Source organism: Odontesthes bonariensis, chromosome 17 (assembly GCF_027942865.1).
Source record: "Odontesthes bonariensis isolate fOdoBon6 chromosome 17, fOdoBon6.hap1, whole genome shotgun sequence".
Classification (NCBI taxonomy): Eukaryota; Metazoa; Chordata; class Actinopteri; order Atheriniformes; family Atherinopsidae; genus Odontesthes; species Odontesthes bonariensis.
Genome location: NC_134522.1, coordinates 1,369,686 through 1,396,648, shown reverse-complemented (window position 1 = coordinate 1,396,648; position 26,963 = coordinate 1,369,686). Strand labels below are relative to the sequence as shown.

The following is a 26,963-nucleotide window of genomic DNA, read 5'->3' as shown; positions in this document are numbered from 1 at the left end:
GATTAATCGTGATTAATCAGGGAAATCATGTGATTAATTAGATTAAACATTTTAAACGTTGCCCAGCCCTAGTTTTTATTTTCATTTTCTGGTGTTTTAATGCCATAAAACAGATTTTAGTCCCTTTGGTTTTCAAACCGCCTTCCAAAGCAGGAGGATGTGCTGCAGCGACAGTGAAAATCAATCAATCCGAGCCCCGAACGCCGGGTTCCTTTCGCCCATCCCCCCCAAAGCATTGTGGGAAAAAAATAATAGTTTCTTTATGTACCTGACTTTGTGCTCGGAGGCATCGTCATGATGAAACAGGAGCAGGACGAACACAAAGAGTGTGTGTGTGTGTGTGTGTGTGTGTGTGTGTGTGCACGTGTGTGTGTATGTGCACGTGTGTGTGCATGTGTCCCGTCTGTCCCATTTGAACCAGCTGGAAGTGATAATGCTTATAGAGAGTTCCTCTCCTGAGACCAGAGCAAATAAAAAGGCGTGAAATTAGCTCCCCTTAACCTCTGTAACCCCCCCACACACGTGCACACACACACACGTGCACGCACACACACACACAGCAGGCTCCCACGGGGCCGTTTGACACGAGTGTCATCTGGGCGATGATGACAAAGCAGCGACAGAAACAAGCCACCAGAGACTCCCAGATGAGTCTTTTTCTGCTCAGGAAACGCAGCCAAAGCTTTCCAGGGCGGCAGCGCCACCTTCCCCTGCCCGAGCGCACGCAGCAGTGCACGCAGCAGTGCACGTAGCAGTGCACGTGAAGCGCTCGCAGACACCCAGCCGGCGGAACTGAGACGATGACCAGGCAGCAATTAATTACAAAGTCTTTAACTCGTACTTTGAATGTAAAGAAGGTTTGAATGAAAAACTGCAAATTAAATTAAATCAAAATAAATCCAAATACCTGAAGTTATTAATCAACTAGAATTAACTGCTGTGATTATTTCAGAGCAAAGAGAATACAAAAGAAAAAGTATTTATTTTCAGCTTTTAAATTAAAACTGCATCCAGTTTTTCTACATCTGATCTAAACCTTTTTATTTAGAAGAAGAAATAAAAAACTATTGTTTTTTATATAAAAGAAAATGATCTGGAGCCATTTTGGATGATTAACATTCAACAATTTACTGTAACTTTGTATTTAAATATTGATTAAATGTGCCTTGAACCGTCATATAAAACCAATATTGTACTTTTCAATGAAATTGATTAATAAATAAGAGAGCATGTTTGTGATTAATACTATTATAATAGTAACAAGTTCATATATCGATAATAAGTTAATATAATGTGAAATAATAATATGTTGAATAAATTCTTAATTAACACATTAAATCCCTTAAAAAGGCCCAAAGGCCTGAAACATCTGCAGCTGTTTTCTTCACAGCTGTTTTCTATGGGTGGATGAACATGTGAAATACGATTAAAGGCTAAAATTCTCCTGATTCCATTTAAGAAAAGTATTTTAAATCAGGATGATTAAAGGTTAAACATTCTGGTTAGCAGAGGTTAAACTGTAGACCTGTAAATCTTTAGTTAAGGACAGCGCAGTGTAAACTGTCCACATTTAACTTTTAAGCTAATAAAACTCCTCATTTAAAGGAATTAGAATAAAATTAACCCACATTCACTGAAAAATGTCACTTCTGAAATAAAAAATAATTTGTTTACAACATTTTTATCATTTTATTTGATTTATTTCTTTTTTAAATTTATTTCACTGGCATTCTTAATTACTTTGGTGCTAAATTGATCATTTCATCGGTTTATTTATTAATCAATCGGTATTGATGGAGCTGGTATTTTATATTTTAGTTATATATACATTATATTATCTTTATATATATTTATCTTTACAAACTGATAGAAAATAATAACTTTAATGCTTAAACGAACATTTTCAGATTATTAAATCTGAGCTGAAGTGAGATGGTGGGAGGGGCCTGTTCAGGCCGCTGACCAATCAGAGCAGGCCGGGATGCTTAGAGAAGAAGAAGGCCTCGTCTGTTTTTACAGGAAACGTGCACACGCGACGTGCACAAACAGCACGGCTCACACAGAGAAGTTGTCCAGCTCTGCATCTGGTTTCGGGCCTTCGGCGATTATTTTCCTTTCAGACGGTTTTTAACCCTCAGCAGATCGAATCGCCGTCACGCCGCCTGATCATCGGCCGCCAACGAGCCGCGGCGTGTTCTGAGGGATCGTGTTTGGAAGCTCATGCTGAAGAAAAACGTTGCATCGGTTTGGGATCAAAGCTTGAGGATGACATCACCATGGCGATGCTGCTCTTTGAGAGACCGAGGGGAAACGGTGGCGAGGGATTGGCTGAGGCCGGCCACCGCCTCCACGCGTGCGCGGTGTAAATCAAACCGGGCCGTTAACGGGTTAGCGTGAGGCACGAAGCCTCCGGGTTTCACCACGATCATCCTCTGCTCACAGCTGGCAGGAAGGGAAGGAAAAGGATGGAGAGGCGGAGAGGAAAGGAGGCAGCAGGGTGGAGATAAAGGAAGCAAAGATGGAAACCTAAAATCAAATGGATGGAATAAGAATCAGTTAAACCCGAAACTAAAGCAGACACACATCATGCAGCTTCAGTCGCTGCCATGGAAACGCCCGACTCTGATCTGATAGCGATGGAGAGTCTGCAGACGAGCAGCGATGATCTGCACTGCAGCGCGGAGCAAAACCTCCGGACAGCGTGTTCAGGTGGAGCCGGAAATCTGAAGGAGCCGTCTGAGATAAATAATAACAAATAAGAATAAAAAAAAAATAATAAAAAATAAGAATAATTAAAAAAAAATAATAATAATAATAATACATAATAATAATAAAAAATTATAATAGATAATAATAAATAAGAATAATATTTCACGTTTCGTCTCATAATAAACATCAATTTTTGCATTTAAGGTCTGCAACAAGTAACAAAAAACAAATTAAGAATAACAATAAGAATGATGTTATTTCTAACAGCTGATTATAACCATGATCTGGCCCTAAAGCGGCATCTTCCATCTCCGATGTGGAAAAAGAAATGCTTTTATCTCGTTGCAGAGCGTAAGAAACTAAGATATTTGATGTTTCGTCTTCTCAAGTTAATTAGCCAATTAATACGTCCATTTAAACTACATTTTATATTCAAATCAATGAATATAAAATCACTTTAGCATTTCAATTCTGCAACACAATCCAAAAACAGCTGTTATAGGGACATTAAGGGTGAATATTTGGAGTCTGTGAGGAGCAGAGATGCTCAGAGGAGCTCCAGTTTGTCCACAAATGTGTTTAAAACAAAGTTCCTCAGAGAAAGACTGGAAGGGATCTGCGTATTTCTGCCTCTGCAGAGCAGAATATCATGAAAGCATTCAGGGAATCTGGAGCAGTTTCAGGGAGCGAGCCTAAGCTGGACCCCCGTGACCTCTGACCCCTCAGACGGCGCTGCACCCAGAACCCTCGTTCATCAGCAGCTCTTCTGAGTGAACGCTGGCGTGTTTGTTGCCGCTACTCTTTTTTAAAAATCGTGTTTCTATGGCGACCGTATTTCTAACTCAAACTAGTATTTTAACCCTCTCTTTTTGTTCGATTATCTTCATTTGAGCTGTTATCGCGCCATGCTTCTGCTATAGCTGGCGAACGCGTCCCATCTCCTCAGCACACCGCCCGACTACCCGCCGCTGCCTCTATAACGTTAGAGGACTCCTCCAGTATTCGCTGAAATCAGCCGGCCTGAAGCTGATTTCCCTTAAGCTCTAAACTCTGTAAACTTTAGCAACATTTGAAACATTTTCAGGTGAGAAAGTAGTCGTTTAGATCCCCAACGTGTTGAAAACCTGACAAAATACCGGCTGTTTACTATTTTGTTCCCACGAATTCGGCGCTACTAAAGCTAGCCGCAGTGAGCTAACGCACTTCCTGTTATTTTCACAAAATAAAATACCCGTTGCCTTTTATCATAGGGAAAGCCATTACCATACAATTGGTGCTTTTGTTTTGAAAACAGGAAGTGAACCTACCCTCGTTGTAGCTAGCTTGAAACTGCCGTTTTGACAGGAAATGACGATCGGCGACGTCACGTTACGTTGCATCTTGGGTAGTTTGAGTATGAGTAGTAACCTCATGATGCATACCCAACATTTAGGAGAATCTAGTATGCATCCGGGAACTTCTCGCATACTCAAACTCGCATACTAACTCAGAAAGTTAGTAGGAGTAGTAGGAGAAGTATGCGGTTTGGAACACAGCCCAGGGCTCTTTTTACCGAATTCAACAGCATCTTTAAACCCCCCTGACTCCCTACCCCCCCACCTCTACTCCTCCGAAACCTGCAAATTTCTCCTCCTGTTTTTCAATGAGAAGGTCAACAAAATCCACCAGCACCTAGGCTCCTCTACCTCTCCCCTCCCTCTCTGATCTTCTACCACACTGGTCAGAGCCATCAGAGTTCCAGATCTTTGTTGGAAGAAATGGAGCAAAGAGCCAAAGAGCCAAAGGAGCATCCAGCCTGCTGTCAGCAACCAGTCCCTGCAGCCAGGCTCTGGATCAGGGCCCCAATGAGCAATGCTTTATGTTTATGTTTATGCATTTGGCAGACGCTTTTATCCAAAGCGCCTTACAGGTAGGCAGGTAGGGTAACAGGGGTCTTGCCTAAGGACCCCTACTGGAAGTAGCACCTTTCATGCAGGGGATTTGAACCCAGGTCACCTACATCACTGGAAAAAAAATCAGTCTTACCAAGTATATTTGTCTCATTTCTAGTCCAAATATCTCATTACACTTAATATGAGACACAACTGCCTAACAAGTTCTATTTCAGCCAGATATAGGGACTTGTTTGAAGACGATACATCTGGAATATCTTGTTAAATGAAAAAGTCTTGAAAACAAATTGTTTTGAGTCATATTTCACATGAAACTAGCTTTTTTTTTTTAATTTAAAGAGGTTTTTAAGCTAATTTCAAGATCACTTTTAACTCAAAAGTCCTAAATATCACATTTTATTTCAAGAAATCTTGACAAGCCGATTTTCACTAGTTCCATTGGCAGATTATTTTGCTTATTTCAAGCAAAAACGTCTTTTATTTGTTGTTTTTCTTACTTATTTTTGGAGGGGCTTTTTTTCCAGTGATGAAAGGTGGCAATCTTATCCAGCCAAAGTCAAAAGCTCGCTGAGGTTTTACAGCAACACGTGCTGCCTTCAGGAACACATCTTTTGCATTGTTCAGGCAGACCACGGAAAAGGGTTCATCACAGAAGCAGGCTGTGATCTTCATCCGACTACAGTTTGAAGAACTTCTGTCACAGATAGCAAGCTTCACATTTATCTGAAGTCTACACTTCTCTGAGAATAATTCTGCTGCTGACTGGAACCGGCGTGCGAAACAATCCACCAAAACCAGAAGAGAAGCGTTCAGGTCATTCCAAATTAATCTGATTTTCCAGCATGAATGTGGCTCAGACCACCATCTGCTTCATCTCTTCTGCTGTCGAGGCTAAAATCTCACCAACATGCCTCTGGTTTTTTCGTTTTTAAAGAACAGTTTAAGGAGGACTCGGTGTTTGTGGGTATTTTATGTGAAAGCTCGGGGCCTCGGGGCCAGGTCCCTGCGGCGCCCGGTCGGCGGACAGCCTTCAGATGCCATTAAGCACAGATGGCAAATTGTTTTCTGGGAGCACCCCCCCCGCTCCCTTCTCTTTGAGCTCTCCCATCATGTTGCAGAGTAAATGCAGAAGATTACACACAGTGGTTCAATCGGTTCGACACAGATCCTCACAGCAACGACGCGATCAATCAGCCCAACCGCCTTCAGGTTTTTCTCTTATTCTTTTACAACTGTACGATGAACCCTGCACTGGAAAAAATAAGTAAAAAAAACAGCAAATAAAAGACGTTTTTGCTTGAAATAAGCAAATAAATCTGCCAATGGAACTAGTGAAAATCGACTTGTCAAGATTTCTTGAAATAAGATGTGATATTTAGGACTTTTGAGTTAAAAGTGATCTTGAAATTAGCTTAAAAACCTCTTCAAATGTAAAAAAAAAGCTTGTTTCATATGAAATCCGACTCAAATATACTTGGTAAGATTTAGATTTTTTTCCAGTGTGGTTTGACAGATAAGTTAAAAACGTATAAACATGATGCATGGCACAGAAACACCCAGAACAGACCGCGTGCGATGGGAGTTAAAAGTGCGCACGTGCCGTGCGCAGCTGAACTGGGAGACCAGCTGCAGTAATTGATTTCCGCAGCCACACCAGGGCTAAATGACCGGGATTACTGGACTATGAACAAGACCTATTTATTAGCGGGATGCTCATGATTAGCTCGTTACTCAGTTCACTGAGGCTCATCTCGCCGCCTGTCACGGGGGGGGGGGGGGAGCGTGTTTATGCTGAGATTTAAGCTTCTGTAGTCGATAACGCTCGTCTGCGAGTGCCCCAGCATTCAGGAGGAATCCTGCTGCTGGAATCGGCTCGGGCCGCCAAAAATAAGTGAAAAAAACAACAAATAAAAGACGTTTTTGCTTGAAATAAGCAAAAAAATCTGCCAATGGAACTAGTGAAAATCGGCTTGTCCAGATTTCTTGAAATAAAATGTGATATTTAGGACTTTTGAGATAAAAGTGATCTTGAAATTAGCTTAAAAACCTCTTCAAATGTAAAAAAAAAAGCTTGTTTCATGTGATATGTGACTTTAAAAAAAATTTTTTCAAGACTTTTTCATTTAACAAGATATTCCAGATGTATTGTCTTCAATTAAGTCCCTCACTGGAAAAAATCAAAGTCTTACCAAGTATATTTGTCTCATTTCTAGTCAAAATATCTCATTACACTTAATATGAGACACAACTGCCTAACAAGTTCTATTTCAGCCAGATATAGGGACTTGTTTTAATACAATACATCTGGAATATCTTGTTAAGTGAAAAAGTCTTGAAAACAAATTGTTTTGAGTCACATATCATATGAAACAAGCTTTTTTTTTTTACATTTGAAGAGGTTTTTAAGCTAATTTCAAGATCACTTTTATCTCAAAAGTCCTAAATATCACATTTTATTTCAAAAAATCTTGACAAGCCGATTTTCACTAGTTCCATTGGCAGATTTTTTTTGCTTATTTCAAGCAAAAACGTCTTTTATTTGTTGTTTTTCTTACTTATTTTTGGAGGGGCATTTTTTCCAGTGCTATATCTGGCTGAAATAGAACCTGTTAGGCAGTTGTGTCTCATATTAAGTGTAATGAGATATTTTGACTAGAAATGAGACAAATATACTTGGTAAGACTTTGATTTTTTCCAGTGTAAAAAGGCCGTTTATTTCCCGGTGGGAAAACACAGGTGGAGTTGAGCGTGCACGCTGCGACACCAGTAGAAGAGTCGGAGAGCGGGGGAAAGATGAAGAGTGAGGAGCGGAGCTGCAGCTAATTTCATGCTCTGCATCTTATTGTCATGCTTCGGTAATTGTTCCTAAACTCCCCGAGAAGGATGAGGATCACTGAGAATCAGCCGAGCTCAACGCGCACTATCCTGGGAACACAGTGATGAGAAAACTTTGTTTTAGTTTTAGTTTCGTTTTATGATTCTTGAAGTAATTTAAAGATCAATTTAAACCAGAGCTGGGCAACGATTAAAATGTTTAATCTAATTAATCACATGATTTCCCTGATTAATCACGATTAATCGCATTTGTACGCAGAATCCCAAAATGAATCCAAAAGTAGTGTATAGCTTTTAGCATTTAGCTTTATTTTAAATGTGCTGCCATATGAATGAAAGTGCCATAACATTTGTTGTGCAAACACACTTTTAACATCAGCATCTTTCTGTAGTTTTTATGTAGAAGCCTCGCTCCACTGTCTGTTTCCTTGAATGACTTGCTGCTATCAGTTGTGTGTTTTGCCTTTAAGTGATATTTTAGACTGGAACTACTACGCTGAGAAGACAATTCAACTTGGCAGTGTTTACAGATGACTTTGGTTCTGTCCACTCCGCCGTCTGGAAGAACTTTAACATGAAAATGGCCGAGTAAAAGTTCCGTACCCTTCTCCATGTTTGGTGGATCCGCCGATTACTTTCTTTTCCTGTTCCACAGCAGACAGCAGCAGACTTTTACAAAATAAAAGCCTGTGAGCAACAGACTTTTACAAAATAAAAGCCTGTGAGCAACAGACTTTTACAGAATAAAAGCCTGTGACCAACAGACTTTTACAGAATAAAAGCCTGTGACCAACAGACTTTTACAAAAATAAAAGCCTGTGAGCAACAGACTTTTACAAATTAAAAGCCTGTGACCAACAGACTTTTACAATAATAAAAGCCTGTGAGCAACAGACTTTTACAAAATAAAAGCCTGTGAGCAACAGACTTTTACAAATTAAAAGCCTGTGAGCAACAGACTTTTACAGAATAAAAGCCTGTGAGCAACAGACTTTTACAGAATAAAAGCCTGTGACCAACAGACTTTTACAAAAATAAAAGCCTGTGACCAACAGACTTTTACAAATTAAAAGCCTGTGACCAACAGACTTTTACAATAATAAAAGCCTGTGAGCAACAGACTTTTACAAAATAAAAGCCTGTGACCAACAGACTTTTACAATAATAAAAGCCTGTGAGCAACAGACTTTTACAGAATAAAAGCCTGTGAGCAACAGACTTTTACAGAATAAAAGCCTGTGACCAGCAGACCTTTACAAAATAAAAGCCTGTGAGCAACAGACTTTTACAGAATAAAAGCCTGTGAGCAACAGAATTTTACAAAATAAAAGCCTGTGAGCAACAGACTTTTACAGAATAAAAGCCTGTGAGCAACAGACTTTTACAAAATAAAAGCCTGTGAGCAACAGACTTTTACAAAATAAAAGCCTGTGAGCAACAGACTTTTACAGAATAAAAGCCTGTGAGCAACAGACTTTTACAGAATAAAAGCCTGTGACCAACAGACTTTTACAAAAATAAAAGCCTGTGACCAACAGACTTTTACAAATTAAAAGCCTGTGACCAACAGACTTTTACAATAATAAAAGCCTGTGAGCAACAGACTTTTACAAAATAAAAGCCTGTGACCAACAGACTTTTACAATAATAAAAGCCTGTGAGCAACAGACTTTTACAGAATAAAAGCCTGTGAGCAACAGACTTTTACAGAATAAAAGCCTGTGACCAGCAGACCTTTACAAAATAAAAGCCTGTGAGCAACAGACTTTTACAGAATAAAAGCCTGTGAGCAACAGAATTTTACAAAATAAAAGCCTGTGAGCAACAGACTTTTACAGAATAAAAGCCTGTGAGCAACAGACTTTCACAGAATAGAAGCCAAAATAAAAACCCGCTTCGAGTCCCGCGTCAGAGGGCCCTGTGCTGCGTGTCGTTCCCCCTCTCTCGGCCCCCTGCTTCCTGTCTCTCTGAAATTTCCTATCCATTAAAGGCACAAAAGCCCCCCAAAATGTTTGTTTTAAAAAAAAATAAAGAAAAATAATAAATTTAAATTTAAAAAAAAAAAACATGCGTTAATGCGCGATAAAATATTTAGCGGCGTTAAATAATAAATGCGTTAACGCGTTAATAACGAGTTAACTTGTCCAGCCCTAATTTAAAGGTTAAAACAGTTTTTCTTCAGTTAAACTGGCCAAAAATCAGCCTGTGAATCCTTGTCAGGGAATTATATTGAACATAAGACACATCCAAAATAATTTATACGGGTACAGAAATGTCCTTCCACTCTGAAACACGAATCCTTTCTGTGGCCCATTTATCCACCACCATCAAACTTTCCCTGTTCAACAGGATCACCGAGTGAAAGTCCAAACTTTGATGCTATAAACCAACACAGGCAGGATGTTGCTGCTCGTTCTCGACTTTCTTCTGTTAAAAAAAAGCTTAAAATGTAAATGTGATGATTTCACTAAACCTCTGAAAGTGAAAAAAAGTCACCCAGAGGCTTGTTTTGCCACACTTTTAGAATAATTATCTATAAACCTTTTTGATTTTCTCCCCAGAAACCTCCTCCTTCTGCACCCATCTTCACTTTTTACTCATTTTCATTCACTGCAGTAATGTGGAAAGATAGCGGCCGCACGCCGTCTGCTTTTAAATCACACATTTAGGAGGCCAACAGAAAGCCTGGACTAAAACAAAGGTGGGTGGTAATAGTAGGGCGGAACAGCTCCGAATAGCAACGCTTTCACATTGGATCCGGAGACGTGTTTGAACTCCCGATGCCTGGACTCCAGTCAGCATCCGAGTCATGCATGCTAAGAATATCCCTCTGCTTTCATCACATCAGATGAGTTTTATTTGAAAATGATTAATTCAGTGTAGAAAGAAGTGAGATGTGGAACACTGAGCGCGAGTGCCGTAAAGACCACGAAGCAAATTCTAACATCAACAATGTTATTACAATGTTGGTCCTTGGTTGGAATAAAATGAGCCATAAACCGCTCGATGGCCTCATTCTACATTTAAAATCTGGTTGATGAAGGTTTTGCTACAGATCAAAACACCTTTATTACACCAGCAGAAACCAGACCAGCAGTCAGTGGGTCTACATGGTGAGATTAATTCCATTATAGCTATAGTTGGGTTATGCTCCTTAGTTGAGCAAGGGTAATTATGGCGAGTCATCGAACTTTGAGGCGTTGCCACAGCCTTTGAGTTTTGAAAAAAGTTTCTCCATGATTTTTCCCCCCCCCGTGTCTTAAGAGTAACCTGACCAAGTTTGAGGTCTATAGCATTAAATCTGTAGGACGAGTTCGATCATATGCAAGGCGTGGAATCGGTCAAAAATGGCACCAAAACGCACCTTCCATCCAAAATGGCCGCCTTCCTGTGGACGTGGGACCATGGAGGCATGAGACTTTTTTGTGCGTCTGGGCATGATGAATGAGTGTACCGAATTTTGTTGTCCCACGTGAAACTAACCCCAGTGAGGGGGCGCTACAGAGTCAGTGAGCGACTCCCAAAAATATAAAGTCCAGATTTTTCATGTCGTTGACTGGCAGGTGGTGCTTGCAAAATTTCATGAGTTTTCGAGCACCTTTAAGAAAGAAAGAAAGAAAGAAAGAAAGAAAAGAAACCAACCAACCAACCAACCAAGAAACCAAGAAACTAACCAACCAACCAACCACATTAGGGTCCTTGCAGTTTCACTGCTCGGTCCCTAATGAGCTGAGCGAGGGTAATTCTCCTTGGATATCTGGCGGTGAATGAATGGGATCAGAGGCACAAAGCGTGTCATACCCCGGTATGATAGGTGGCGCTGTACCCATTCCAGCTGTTGCTAATAGAGCCACTTCCTGTTGACCTCTTCACCACCAACAACAACAACAAACTCAGGCATTGGAGAAAGATGGAGAACGCAGAGCCAGATGAAGCTACGTCCCTCTACATTTGGTCTGTGATGAGCTGCTTGTTGCACAAACTCGATGCCCAACGGAGCATTCTCCATCGCGTTGTTTGTTTCTTTCTGACGGCGACAACAACAGGAATATCGTCTCCTTTGACTTCCGGGTCACGACCCCGGGAAAACATCTGGAGCATGCGCAGAACGCAAAGTCTGATTCACCACGTGCTTCAGCGTCTACAAGCAGGTTTAGAGTGACTTTCAACCCAGTTATCTCGGGGTCTGAATCCGATCCGATCCAATTCTTAGTCAGATTCAGGTGTCTACATGCACTTAATAACTCAGTCTGATTTTGATTTAGCCAATAATCCGATCCGATCCAATTCTTAGTCAGATTCAGGTGTCTACATGCACTTAATAACTCAGTCTGATTGTAATTTAGCCAATAATCCGATCCGATCCAATTCTTAGTCAGATTCAGGTGTCTACATGCACTTAATAACTCAGTCTGATTGTGATTTAGCCAATAATCCGATCCGATCCAATTCTTAGTCAGATTAAGGTGTCTACATGCACTTAATAACTCAGTCTGATTGTAATTTAGCCAATAATCCGATCCGATCCAATTCTTAGTCAGATTAAGGTGTCTACATGCACTTAAAGCAATACTATGTAACATTTCTACCTTAAAATAACAGCTTGAAAAAATTTGTGTGGCTAGAATGAGTTTTAATATTACGATTGGCCTGTCTCCTATGCCCTTCGGGGGTCTGAGTTGGAAAAACTGCGCTATGTAACTTTGCTGGAGCGGCCCGGGAGCTGAGCGGAAGTACTGCGACTTGCTTTCTGGCACACCTACCGCAAAAACAAATAGACCCCTCTCACGCTCCCAGGTACATTTGATTACTCTTACCTTCTTGGTCAACATAGCTTGCACCTTCTGACTCCTCGCCGGTTCGTCAACAAACGTGAAAAGTGAAAGTGAAAGGGTGTTGTATTTACGACAGTGTAACCGTACATTACCTCCAAGCCTGTAGGGGGAGCTCCAGAGCGGGCTTTTTGAGAAGTTACATTGTATTGCTTTAACAACTCAGTCTGATTGTAATTTAGCCAATAATCCGATCCGATCCAATTCTTAGTCAGACTAAGGTGTCTACATGCACTTAATAACTCAGTCTGATTGTAATTTAGCCAATAATCCCATCCAATCCAATTCTTAGTCAGATTAAGGTGTCTACATGCACTTAATAACTCAGTCTGATTGTAATTTAGCCAATAATCCGATCCGATCCAATTCTTAGTCAGATTAAGGTGTCTTCATGCACTTAACAGCTCAGTCTGATTGTAATTTAGCCAATAATCCGATCCGATCCAATTCTTAGTCAGACTAAGGTGTCTACATGCACTTAATAACTCAGTCTGATTGTAATTTAGCCAATAATGCGATCCAATTCTTAGTCAGATTAAGGTGTCTACATGCACTTAATAACTCAGTCTGATTGTAATTTAGCCAATAATCCCATCCAATCCAATTCTTAGTCAGATTAAGGTGTCTACATGCACTTAATAACTCAGTCTGATTGTAATTTAGCCAATAATCCCATCCAATCCAATTCTTAGTCAGATTAAGGTGTCTACATGCACTTAACAACTCAGTCTGATTGTAATTTAGCCAATAATCCCATCCAATCCAATTCTTAGTCAGATTAAGGTGTCTACATGCACTTAACAACTCAGTCTGATTGTAATTTAGCCAATAATCCGATCCGATCCAATTCTTAGTCAGATTAAGGTGTCTACATGCACTTAATAACTCAGTCTGATTGATTTGTTGCCCTCTGTTCTTGTTCTTTTTCGGCATTTTGCTTGAAACTTTGTTTGTTTGCGTTCTTGAGTTATCTGGGTCTCTTCAGTCTTTAGGGGATAATACTAATGTTTTGTCTTTGTTCCTTTTTTTCTGTGCGTTTCATTTTGTGTCTCGTCTTGTCTCAGGCCAGTTTTGTTCTTGTTCCAACCTTCCTCCAGTAGTTTTCCTCAGTTTCCCTGTTCGGCTCATTAGCTCCGCTGCCACACCTGTGTTCTATGTTCCCAGCTGCTCACCAGTCACTGTCCCCACAGTATTTATTCTACATAGATCTTCAGTCTTTGTCAGATCCTCGCCGTTACAACCACTTATTGCAGTTCTAGTTTCGTTAGTGTTCTGATGAGTCTCGTCTTTTCATGTTTTGTCGGCATCTATCTCCAGCATTTGGGTCCTTCAACCACATTCTTCCCACAAACCGTAACAGTTAACAACGAACCATCACATTTAGCACCTGGAAATCATTTGGATTTAATAAGAAGGAACATTTGATCAAAGTCTGCAGAGCGTGGATTAGGTCCAGCAGCAACAGGGCAGGTGTGAACACTCACCTGGTGAGACGTCATGATGGATCCTGAATGGTAACGCAGCTAACACAGCAACAACAACAACAACAACACGAGATGAAGACAAAAAAATACTGAAGAGTGTTTACACCACAACTCAGAGAGGTCAAAGATCATCACAACATGTTGTGTCATCTTACTGGCTGTGTTCGAAACCGCATACTTCTCCTACTACTCCTACTAACTTTCTGAGTAAGTATGCGAGTTTGAGTAAGCGAGAAGTTCCCGGATGCATACTAGATTCTCCTAAATGTTGGGTATGCATCATGAGGTTACTACTCATACTCAAACTACCCAAGATGCAACGTAACGTGACGTCGCCGATCGTCATTTCCTGTCAAAACGGCAGTTTCAAGCTAGCTACAACGAGGGTAGGTTCACTTCCTGTTTTCAAAACAAAAGCACCAATTGTATGGTAATGGCTTTCCCTATGATAAAAGGCAACGGGTATTTTATTTTGTGAAAATAACCGGAAGTGCGTTAGCTCACTGCGGCTAGCTTTAGTAGCGCCGAATTCGTGGGAACAAAATTGTAAACAGCTGGTATTTTGTCAGGTTTTCAACACGTGGGGGATCTAAACGACTACTTTCTCACCTGAAAATGTTTCAAATGTTGCTAAAGTTTACAGAGTTTAGAGCTTAAGGGAAATCAGCTTCAGGCCGGCTGATTTCGGCTCGGGCAGGAGCAAAATGCATTGTGGGTAAACGCTCTGCATACTGTCAAACCAACTGGACTGATGCGAGTCAGACTGTCGATCAAACTAAAGAACTATCAGAGTTTTCTCCCGTGCTACAAAAACCAAAATACTGACTCTCTGGTGTTTTATTTAATATATCCATCTGAAGGAAACTAAGTGATGACTTTTACATAAAAAGTTCATTACAGTGGAAACCAAATAACGAGTAGATCAAATTTTAAGAACAGCAGCAGCGACTCGAGTCGACTCGAGTCCAAGTCACAGCGACTCGAGTCCCCATCTCTGCAACAAACAAACACATCGCTAACAGAGAGCTGACTTGGTGGATCACCATGGAAACAACACGTCCCCTGGACGTGCCCTTTGGACACATCTCTGCTGCAAAGATGTTTCTGTGCAACTGAAAATCAATTCAAATCTGGAGGATCTGACATCAAACTGTTCTAAAGTGAAACGTGGAGTATTTTATCTAATTAAATCCAGGTTCTCCTCTCTTGGCCCCTCCTTTAAAAACACAGTACGTGGAAAGTCTGGTTCTCCGAGGCGCCGAGCAGGGGGGGGGCTGGCAGAAAACGCCAGCCAAGGAGAAATGGCGTGTTGGTGTGGCGTGTTGGTGTGGCGTGTTGGTGCTGCTGCTGCAGGACGCCGGCTTGTCAGCGATGATATAACCACAGCAGGCAGCTGGGAAGCAAATGTTAAACGCTCCCTCCTCTCCACGTCCCTGAAGGATTTTCCCGCCTCGGACCTCTTCGGCTGATAAGCTGCTGCCACGAGCTCGTCAAGGTCGGCAGTTATCTGGCCCCACCCGGTATTTACATGTTCCTCACAAGAGGGAGAACTCCAGGAGTGGCAGCGGCCACTCATCCCAGCCGAGCCCCCTCCCTGTGAGCAGGGCCGATGTGGCGGTCCAACGCTGACATCTGCTGGCGGACAGCTGAACGGCAGCTGAGCATCATCAGTAGAAAGTTTCTCTTTAAGATCCTTCTTGAGATGGGGACTCGAGTCACTAGCTGTTTTCACACTGAGACCCGCTACCATCGCGAGTCCAAATTGTCCTAAATACACCTGTCTGCATCAAATGTTTCAAACCAACGATGGCGGGACACCTTGAGGACTTGTTTTTGCAATTGTATATGCAGTTCATGGAGATGTTATTTTAAAGGGTGTGGATGGTCACAACGTGGGATGCCGCCGAAGAACATATGCGGAGAATACAAGAGCACTATAATCTCCAAGTTGAGGAAATCCTTCGACAATTTGAAGCAGAAGAACGCGAACAGCGTCGACGCAATCGACGAAGACGTTTAGCTGTCGGGGCTCTGAACACAAAAGTGTCTGCAAGAAGAGTGTGGAAGATGGCAAGACCACCAGGGTTGGTGTTTCGGTCCAATGCTCTGAACAGTTTTGACGACGACGAGTGGAGAAAGCATTTTCGGATGTCGCGGCAAACCTTCGACTTTGTTGTGAAACTAGGTAACAAACTTTCGACAACCACTGGAACCACGTCTCAAACTTGCAATTGCTTTGTGGTGGTACGCCACGCCCACCCCGCGTCAATTACTTTCACATCAAATTCGGCTCGGCAAAAAGACTAGGGTCCGACGCGGGTTGAATGGCGAGTCGAGTTGACGCGCCAGCCCGGGTCGTCAGTGTGAAAGGAACAGCGGACACACTAAATTCGCGAATTAAACGCGGGTTCTTCCTCAGTGTGAAAGGGGCTTCGACTTGGACTCGAGTTGCTGTTTTGATGACTTGTGACTTGACAAAAAAAAACTCGACTCGGACTTGGAAGTCAAAGACTCGGCACTTGACTTGAGACACGATGACTTGAATGACTTGAGAATTATTCAGTTCATGTTTTCAGTTTGAATATAAAATTAATAATTAAAAAAATAACATGGATTACCCGGTGGGAGCGCAGGCTGAGAATGGCGTCCTGATTGGATCCCTACCCTGTCAGTCAGCCATGCCCTCTCTGCATACCTTAGTGTTTATTGGAGAGAATAAACTCATATCAGATATGCATCAACATGTCAGCGGGACCGAGAGTCGTTGTCTTCGGCTTTCGTAATCACCATTTTGACGGCAAAAGACGAACAGCTCAGTGCAAGACATGCGGCATCAACATCTCAGACAGCCAGACGACAACTTCCAACTTTGTTCGTCATTTGAAGATCCGTTCTGACCAGTGAGTGCTCGTCATATTAGCTAATATTATCCTGTTAGCCTAGTCGGTAGTTAGCTAACGTTAGCTTGATATGATACGGGGTGGACAGGTTGGACACATTGGCCAATGATGTTTACTGACAGTTACTTATATCTTTGTGTTTTCACTTTATTAAGATCAGATTCTGCAGGTAAAATTGCAATAATAAGGTGACTTTGACTTTGACTTGACTTGACCTATTACAGGACTTGCACGGCCCTCGGGAACTAGGGACCACGGCCCTCAGGAACTAGGGACCACGGCCCTCGGGAACTAGGGACCACGGCCCTCGGGAACTAGGGACCACGGCCTTCAGGAACTAGGGACCACGGCCCTCAGTTCCTGGAACCATTGCAATTTGAAGTTTGAATGCAAACTGAAACAGTTCCCCTGGAGAAGGGCAGTTATTAGAACAAAATTCGAGGAGGACCTGATGTCCGAATGCAGCTGATAATTAAAGCTGAGAGCCGCTTCCTCCTGAGTGTGTTCAGTCTGAGGAACAAACAGCTTCGCTCTGCTCATACTAAGCAGGAAGTCTGGTCCGTGTGTGCTTGGTCTGCGCAGGTTTGTGAGTCAGTGAGTCAGCTAAACGATGGAGAAACAGGAGCTCAGAGGCAGAGAAGCCGATGAGAAGCCGAGCCTTTGATTTCCTCAGAAACACATCCAGCCTAACGGGGGTGAAAGGCGGCGCTTTATCTGTAACTCGAGGCGGAGCTGATGGAGAATGTGCACGACACCGCGCAGATGTTCCGACTGAATCGGCGTTTTGTTTCTGCTTTTCATCTCAAACATGAAAAGCCGCCTTCAAAATGGCCGCTTCCCCGAAGCCGCTCTGCCTCCCGCAGCGAATGAAGCGAAGGGATCATTACACATCAGCGTGTTTGTCCTCAACAGCGAGGCGGTTCAAAGTGCTTTGGATAGGACGCTTTAAAAAGTAAAACAGAGGGAGAGGTGCAGGGAAAACTGTTCAGTCTGACAACAAACCATCAAACGCAGGAAAGTTTGAAGGTTTGATGCAGGAGAAGCAGAAGCCGAAGCCGAAGCCGAAGCAGAAGCTGAAGCTGAAGCAGAAGCAGAAGCAGAAGCAGAAGCAGAAGCAGAAGCAGAAGCTGAAGCTGAAGCTGAAGCAGAAGCAGAAGCTGAAGCAGAAGCAGAAGCAGAAGCAGAAGCAGAAGCAGAAGCTGAAGCTGAAGCTGAAGCTGAAGCTGAAGCAGAAGCAGAAGCAGAAGCAGAAGCTGAAGCTGAAGCTGAAGCTGAAGCAGAAGCAGAAGCAGAAGCAGAAGCAGAAGCTGAAGCTGAAGCTGAAGCTGAAGCAGAAGCAGAAGCAGAAGCAGAAGCTGAAGCTGAAGCTGAAGCTGAAGCAGAAGCAGAAGCAGAAGCTGAAGCTGAAGCTGAAGCTGAAGCTGAAGCAGAAGCAGAAGCAGAAGCAGAAGCAGAAGCAGAAACTGAAGCAGAAGCAGAAGCTGAAGCAGAAGCAGAAGCAGAAGCAGAAGCAGAAGCAGAAGCAGAAGCAGAAGCTGAAGCAGAAGCTGAAGCAGAAGCAGAAGCAGAAGCAGAAGCAGAAGCAGAAGCAGAAGCAGAAGCAGACCTGCAGTTATCTGGGAGTTCTATGGAAGTTTTTCTGTGCCAATCTGTCCAATGGAGCGGAACCTGATTGGCTGCCGTTGGATGAATTGAGACAGGGATCGATTGCTTCTCCCTGTTTACCCGGATGTTAAGTCTGGTTCTTTTTCCACTGAATTTTTTGAAGTTGAATTTTCTGAGGTTGAATTTTCTGAAGTTGAATTTTTTGAAGTTGAATTTTTTTCTGAATGCATCTTTTCTCTTTAAACAAAGGAACCTGAACGCATCTTTTCTCTTTAAATCAAAGACTTTAAATGTCGCATTTTGAACTGCTGTAGTTTGAAATCTATACATTCGAGGCATCGAACCCCCTCAAACGTTACTCATGCGTTATTCATGCGAGCTAAGTAAGCTACAGCTAACTTCCCCATCAGCTGCTGGCCTGTAATGAGATTCTAACAGAAGCCTGAACTGAGCAGCAGGAGGGGTAAAAGGGGTAAAAGGGGTAAAAGGAGGGGATTGTGTAATCAGGGCAGAGATAAGGACCCGTCTCCATCAGCCGGTGTTTAGGCTGCTTTTATTCTTCCACTGTTTTCATTTCTCTCCTTGTTTTGTCTTTAATCTGTTGCACCAGCAGCTCCGAAGGGCGCACGGACCGAACAAAGATCTGAGTTCATAACGAGCAACAGCTTCAGAAATTACATTCCTATAATCAGGGTGCTTTAATTCAGAAAAACGACCATCTGGAATATCTTGTTAAATGAAAAAGTCTTGAAAACAAATTGTTTTGAGTCGGATTTCACATGAAACAAGCTTTTTTTTTCATTTGAAGAGGTTTTTAAGCTAATTTCAAGATCACTTTTATCTCAAAAGTCCTAAATATCACATCTTATTTCAAGAAATCTTGACAAGCCGATTTTCACTAGTTCCATTGGCAGATTTTTTTGCTTATTTCAAGCAAAAACGTCTTTTATTTGTTGTTTTTCTTACTTATTTTTGGAGGGGCATTTTTTCCAGTGTGAGAGGGTGGACTTTTACTGCCTCACAAACCTGCGGGTGGAAACCCGCCCAGAAGACCCGGTACTGAAGCTGGGAAAGGAACCGACAGAGGATGGGATGGAAGGCCAGCATCCATGTACCAGGCAGGAAGAGACATCCAGGCTCCAGGAGGCGAGCTTTGCTGTTCAACATGTTTAACATTCAGCCCAGCTGAGTGGATCCGGTCCTTCCTCTGTTATTTAACATAAAGACAGACATGTTTGGGCTCACAGGGCTCCCATACATGCTCTGCGATGCGCTCTAATTGGCGGTGAATGGCCCCTCGGTTCGGAAGCCTTTGAGGCTGGGAGAATGGCAGCTCGAGTGGCTTTTGAGTCGAGCTCTTAAAGAGGAGCTGAAAGCAGCCGGCTGAGGGACGCCGGGCTGAAACACAAACAGCACGAGCAGGAAGATGAGATGCAGGCCCGAGGGCTCATTAACCGGGTTAGAGTCGGAGCTCAGAGAGCATCTTCAGCCCCGTTTCTGAGCCAGAGCCCATCCACATATTTACCCTGAACCTGGGAGGGCGATCACGTGATCTGCACCGGTATCAGGATCAAAAGAAAATCAGATTTAGGCCAATTTAGCTGGAAGAGTGAACGGATCATTAGAGAGCAGGGCGGCCGATAGCAGCGAGTCATTTACAGCAAAACACCGACAGAGAACCAACGTTTCTGATTCAGTCGGAGCAGAACGCTGGGCTCGACTCTTACAAACAGTGAGCCTGCAACATCTGGGGTCAGGAGACTCTGTTAAAGATCTTTTTTCAGAAGGTGTCCGGGAGGCAGAAGCGTGACCTTCTGCACAAGAGAACAGCTGAGTTACCGCCATAAAAAGGCGTATCAAATCAATTCAAATTTATTTGTAGCACATTTCATGTACAAAACAGTTCAAAGTCTTCACATAAAATAAAAGCATTGCAGCAGGGAGTGGAAGAAGCATTAAAATACATAAAAGAATATAAAGAGAAACAAATACAATCATTTAAATGAATTTAAAAACAAGCAACAGTCCAGATAAGTTCAAAGATAGCGTGCAGATTTCATGCATAGACACATGAGAACAGAAATGTCTTTAACCTGGATTTAAAAATGTCTCCATTTGGTGAAAGTTTAACAAGTTTAACAGTAGAAGAAGAAGAAGTTGATGTGGACGCTGTTTTGTGAGACGTTTGAAGGTGCGTCGTTATCACATCATGCAACAGCAATCAGAAGAGTGCGAAGTGACTTCATCAAAGAAGAGAATCTGAGACGCATGAAGTCAGAGGACACAAAGTTTCCATCTGAGGACTCTTTGTTCCTTTATGATGATGATACGGTGAGGAACGCACTTACTGGCACCCATAAAAATGGTTTCAGAGTTTCTGTTACTCGTCTTTATTCTGCCGCCATGTTCGTGCTCAGTGTGTTTTATATTTGCACCAACAGAACGCAGATTCTTACTCTTTTACTGCCTGGAATGAGAGCGTGACTAAGTAAAGGTGAACGTTCATCTCCCCCCGCCGTCCTCTGAGCGCGCAACAGAAAACTTAAACAGAAAACTAACCCTGCAGCTCTGCCGCCTCACCTCTACGGCTCGGGGATAATTGGGCCTCCTCTCTGCATTAATTCTAATCAGCATGTGCAGCCGGGCCTGACCGGCGGGGCCCGAGGGGCCAACCAGCCGCCTGAGAGCGAGGCCAGCCGGGCTGAACGCCGCTCTTCAGGGGTCACTGCAGCGCTCTGCAGCCGGAGCAGCTGGTCTCTGACCTTTACTGCGGCGCCCACCTGAGCGAGCCCGGCTGAGCCGCCACCTTCTAACAAACACCTGCACAAACTTTGATGCAACACGATCCTGCCCACCACTCAAACTGCTTCATACACACAGCAGCTCACAGTCCACACGGTTACTGTAACAGTAATGTTTTCATTCACACCTGCACGGTTTCATCAATCCGATGCCAACTCAGGCAGTTAAAGTCTGAATATCAAACTTTTACCTGATCATAGATGACAAACGCTGCTACATTGAACGCCATGTACCGCTCTCGGCGTGCTAACGTTCCATTATCGGCATGTTTCTGATAAATATGGTCTCAGAGTACAACTGTTTAATGAGGTTAATATATCCAAAGTGTTTAAAGGCAGTAATTAACGGTACACATGCGTTACTACGAGTTACGCTGTGTACATCTCCGGCTTGCTCCATCACTGCTGATGAGAAAGCATTGTTTGCTAGCATCTACTGCTAGCTTACAGCTAACATGCTAACCGGTTTCCCTCTGGGATCAACAGAGGAACTATCTGTATCTGTATGTAGAGTTGTTTTTTTTTTTGATTGATAGATTTTTATTTTCGAACATGTGTAAAAAAGAAAATGTATGTAACTATTTATACGTAGAAATTAAAAAAAATTAAAAAAATTCAATCACATAAAGTGCTAATACAAAACAAAACCGCACATTGTTGGAAAAAGGAATCGGAAGAAGTACAATACTTTTTTAGTTTCACACCACTTTTTAACTACTCTTCAATTTGTAAATATCCCAACTACAATACACCTATATAAATATATGCCATATATACACTTCATAAATATATAATCGCAAAAATAAATATATACTACACACATATCCTTGTAAATATAAATATAAAAATATATATATATATATATATATATATATATATAACTATCCCTATAAATTAATATATACCATATTGAAGGAGCTATTTGTAAGGTTAGTTTTTGTTTTTTGGTTCTAGTTGTAAATTTAATTAGCTAATTATGACTAACTTTATTTGATTAATTTCAGCGCTTTATTTCGATTAGATTTTTTGCTAATATTCCTTGTTAGTTATTTGTTTAGAATATTTTTGGTAATTGGGTCCCACTGGGCACCTGGAGTCCCAGCATGCACCTGGGTGGGCCAATGTTTTTTTACCAGGGAAAAAAGGAGAGAGCAGCAGGTTTTCTTTGTTCTTTTGTTTGTTTGGAAATAAATAATCAGAAAAACGCCAGAATTCATCTTGGACTTTCATCTTCTTTTGCCTGCGTTAAACCACATCCCCCATGGTGCATCAGTGGTCTTTTGATTTTGTTTGGTTTTAGGCTGTGTTCGAAACCGCATACTTCTCCCACTACTCCTACTAACTTTAACTTTTTTTAAGTTCCCGGATGCATACTAGATTCTCTGAAATGTTGGGTATGCATCATGAGGTCACTACTCATACTCAAACTACCCAAGATGCAACGTAACGTGACGTCGACGATCGTCATTTCCTGTCAAAACGGCAGTTTTAAGCTAGCTACAACGAGGGTAGGTTCACTTCCTGTTTTCAAAACAAAAGCACCAATTGTATGGTAATGGCTTTCCCTATGATAAAAGGCAACGGGTATTTTATTTTGTGAAAATAACAGGAAGTGCGTTGCTCACTGCGGCTAGCTTTAGTAGCGCCGAATTCGTGGGAACAAAATTGTAAACAGCCGGTATTTTGTCAGGTTTTCAACACGTTGGGGATCTAAACGACTACTTTCTCACCTGAAAATGTTTCAAATGTTGCTAAAGTTTACAGAGTTTAGAGCTTAAGGGAAATCAGCTTCAGGCCGGCTGATTTCAGCTCGAGCAGGAGCGAGATGCATTGTGGGTAAACACTCTGCATACTGTCTGATCGATGAGTATGTAGTATGTAGTATGCAGTATGTAGTAAGCAGTATGTAGAATGGAAATATGTAGTATGCAGTATGTAGTATGGAAGTATGTAGTACGTAGTACGTAGTATGCAGTATGTAGTATGCAGTATACAGTATGTAGTATGTAGTATGCAGTATGCAGTATGCAGTATGCAGTACGTAGTATGCAGTATGTAGTATGTAGTATGCAGTACGTAGTACGTAGTATGCAGTATGGAAGTATGCAGTACGTAGTATGCAGTATGTGGTATGCAGTATGCAGTACGTAGTATGCAGTATGCAGTACGTAGTACGTAGTATGTAGTATGTAGTATGCAGTACGTAGTATGCAGTATGTGGTATGCAGTATGTGGTATGCAGTATGCAGTATGCAGTATGTAGTACGTAGTATGCAGTACGTAGTATGCAGTATGTAGTATGTAGTATGCAGTATGCAGTATGCAGTATGGAAGTATGTAGTATGTAGTATGTAGTATGCAGTACGTAGTATGCAGTATGTAGTATGCAGTACGTAGTACGTAGTATGCAGTATGGAAGTATGCAGTACGTAGTATGCAGTATGTAGTATGTAGTATGCAGTATGTAGTATGCAGTATGCAGTATGTAGTATGTAGTATGCAGTATGCAGTATGGAAGTATGTAGTATGTAGTATGTAGTACGTAGTACGTAGTATGCAGTACGTAGTATGTAGTATGCAGTATGTAGTATGTAGTATGCAGTATGTAGTATGCAGTATGCAGTATGTAGTATGTAGTATGCAGTATGTAGTATGTAGTATGTAGTATGCAGTATGTAGTATGCAGTATGCAGTATGTAGTATGTAGTATGCAGTATGCAGTATGGAAGTATGTAGTATGTAGTATGTAGTACGTAGTACGTAGTATGCAGTACGTAGTATGTAGTATGCAGTATGTAGTATGCAGTATGCAGTATGGAAGTATGTAGTATGTAGTATGTAGTACGTAGTACGTAGTATGCAGTACGTAGTACGTAGTATGCAGTATGTAGTATGCAGTATGTAGTATGTAGTATGCAGTACGTAGTACGTAGTATGCAGTATGCAGTATGCAGTACGTAGTATGCAGTATGTGGTATGCAGTTTGCAAGTACGTAGTACGTAGTATGCAGTATGTAGTATGCAGTACGTAGTATGCAGTACGTAGTACGTAGTATGTGGTATGCAGTATGTAGTTGGCGGTTTCGAACACAGCCTAAGTTTAATTAGTTTTTTATGGCCACTACACATATACTCATTAAATGAAACGGTTTCCTGCTGATGATGAGCGGTGGCCTTACCTCGGACTTGAGCGTCCAGTACTCCTCTGTGCCGTGTTCCACATGTTTGAAAGCCGTCAGGTAGTCGTAGCTGATGACCGCCGTCTGAAAGCAAACACGAAAGCGTTTAAACCCGTTTCAGGATGCATCTGAAAGCCAAACGGGTCAGAAACGCGCGGTCACTCACGGCGGCCGCGGCTCGTCCGAAGCGGACGACGCTCAGGTCGTTGAGGTCCAGCGGTCTGTTGTAGAGGTAAAACCCGGAGGAGGCCAACACCGCCGAGGCCAGAGAGGAGACTTTCAGGAGCCGGCCCGCCATCAGAGGACTGCAGGACGAGATAAAAGCAGCTTTCATTCAATGTTCGGAGCGATTACTGAGAAAATAACTGTGTGAAGGCCGCCCGAACAATGTCACGCCGACAGGAACGTGTGGATAAGAGTGAAGAACAGAGTCTGCAGCCAACCTGGCAGCTGCTCCACACCTTAAACATCACCAGCCGGACGTCCAGTTAGATAGATAAATACTTTATTCATCCCAATTTGGGAAATTATTGTGTTGCAACAGCGTACAGTATAGAAGATATGTAAACAATTAAAGGCAAAACAAGCAAATAGAATAGAATAAAAAAACATATCACAGCAAAACACTGGGAAATAAAATGTGGGCTTTATCATTTCTGAAAGTCCACAAGCTTATCTATCCTGGGAAAAAGAAAGAACGCCCCCTTTCTATTGTAAAGTCATCAGGAAATATGAGAAAATTATCTGAGGTAAATACAGCCTCAGATACCAACACATGACATTATTATTATTACACTGTGTCATTATTCAGTGGACAGAACTGAAAGAGCTTAAAAACGTTCTACCTTTTTATAACTCGCAGTTAAGGTAAAATAACCCTGATAAAGGTCATTTTATGACAGTAAACTCCACTTCACCTGTGGACATCGCAGCGTTGCATTAGAAAAACGACTAATTTAAAGTTTGCCTGTTCGTGGGCGAACACTCGCGTGCTTTTAAGTGACACACCACAGATGATTTAAGTTAACAGACCCCACTCTTCACTTCGGCACTCACCCCCAGGCAGCCAGACACAGGACCACCTGTGAATCCCAACAGAAGTGCCCGGTTCACACAGGACCGCAGTACCGCACAGTATATGGCGGATGTGACCTAAACACTGCCTATGCATGTGTGTTACGCAACATCTTTTGTAACGCGCGCGTGCTGTAGCGGGTATGCGGGAGACAACGGTCAGAGCCACGCCGAACCGCTCGCGGGCACAAACAGAACAATCAGAACAAACTGCCACCTTACCGCTTCTCCGCACGCGCCGCGTCTCTCGCTCACTTACCGGTTTTGTTTTTGACCTCTTCGCCAGTTTTTTGACGCGGCCGCAAGGAATTCTGGGAGATGTATTTCCTACCTGAGCTGAAAGTGGCTGAATTTACAGTTACTGTTGAGCCCTGAGGACGTGTGAAAGCGGCGGGATACACTCAGTACCTCTGGGAATGTGTTCCGGATGTTTTCAGTAGATGGAAGCTGTGCTATGGGTTGTATCGGTTAGGACAAGTTTAAACTACATTTCCGGCGGCTGTGATTACGTCTTAAGACGTGCGTCACGGTTACAGCTGTTAGCAGGGGCGCCGCTAGGGTTTTTGGGCCCCATGAAAATAATTTTTACTGCCCCCCCCCCCCCCCCCCCCCAAACAGTCGGCCAGGAGGTCGGCGAAAATTTGTGATGTTATTTTACATAAAACTATGCATTTTTAATGGTATTTCTGACTATCGTTCTCATATTTGTGAAAAAATAAAAACATGACAGTTGAGGTAGGTAAACACTGAGCACGAGGAATCCAATGGAATTCATTTATTTGCTGCAACACTGATACTCTGATTCTAAACTCTTAATTAGGCTACCTGAAAAATACAAAACATAAACGTAATGTTTCCAAAACAAATAAAGTTATTGTTACCAGTAAATTGTAAATAAAATATATTTGTGATTATAAGTTGGTTAATAACTTAGTGTCATATTATTTTTTGCCATTGTTATAATTTTATTAGGGCCTCTCTGGGCCGCTCTTAATCATGGGCTCCTAGAATCCTTCTCCTAATGTAAGTGTAGACACAGTATTTATATTATTCTATTTATAAATGAGTAATTTATTCTAATTTAATGAACTTATTGTTCCAGAACAACCAAAGTGATGTTGAAGACACCCATTAGTATTTAGATAATATTATTACTTTTTAATTCACATTTTTTATGTTTAAACCCATCAATGCAAATGTAAAAATAAATACTGGTTTACTTCGTTAGTTAACATCATTTCAAAATATTATAACACAAGACAATTACCTTGTTTCATCACCAACTATAACAACCCACAGGGTGGGATTGAGTCGACATTATGACCATAAAAAAAAAAGCTTTCTGTCTCCATCCAGAAGCAGCCGCTCACACCCAACGTTTATTTGTGTTTTCTAACTTTTCATCATGTTTTCTAACTTTTCATGAGGTTGATTCAAGCATCTTTGACTGTTTTCACATTATTTAATAAGTATGATCCTCAAACTTTTCATAAAAACTGCATCTAAAACCGCTGTTTCCTCCACTTTCTTCTTCTTCTTCAGCTTCGGAACTCTTCCTCTACGGGTCTTTTATGGTGGGAAAAATTACTCTTCTTCTGTGTACAAGCAGATATAAATGGTGACTCAAACATGACGTGAAGAGAAGCCACAAA

General features: G+C 42.0%; 1 protein-coding gene across 4 annotated transcripts in view; it reads right to left on the bottom strand.

Moving 5' to 3' along the window:
- adck1 (aarF domain containing kinase 1) overlaps window positions 1-25,782 on the bottom strand; it is a 76,512-nt gene extending 50,730 nt beyond the window's left edge. The window contains exons 1-3 of one of the 4 annotated variants that reach the window (XM_075447543.1): window positions 25,720-25,782; window positions 24,404-24,542; window positions 24,238-24,321 (exon numbers count right to left, since the gene is read on the bottom strand). In XM_075447543.1, coding sequence (XP_075303658.1) covers window positions 24,238-24,321; window positions 24,404-24,535 — 216 coding nt within the window. In that variant the 5' untranslated portion in view covers window positions 24,536-24,542; window positions 25,720-25,782. Of the gene's footprint in view, window positions 1-24,237; window positions 24,322-24,403; window positions 24,543-25,293; window positions 25,383-25,533; window positions 25,599-25,719 lie in introns of those variants that run through there. The other 3 variants (XM_075447541.1, XM_075447540.1, XM_075447542.1) reach the window with 3 other exon arrangements.
- Between the last annotated feature and the right edge of the window lie 1,181 nt (window positions 25,783-26,963).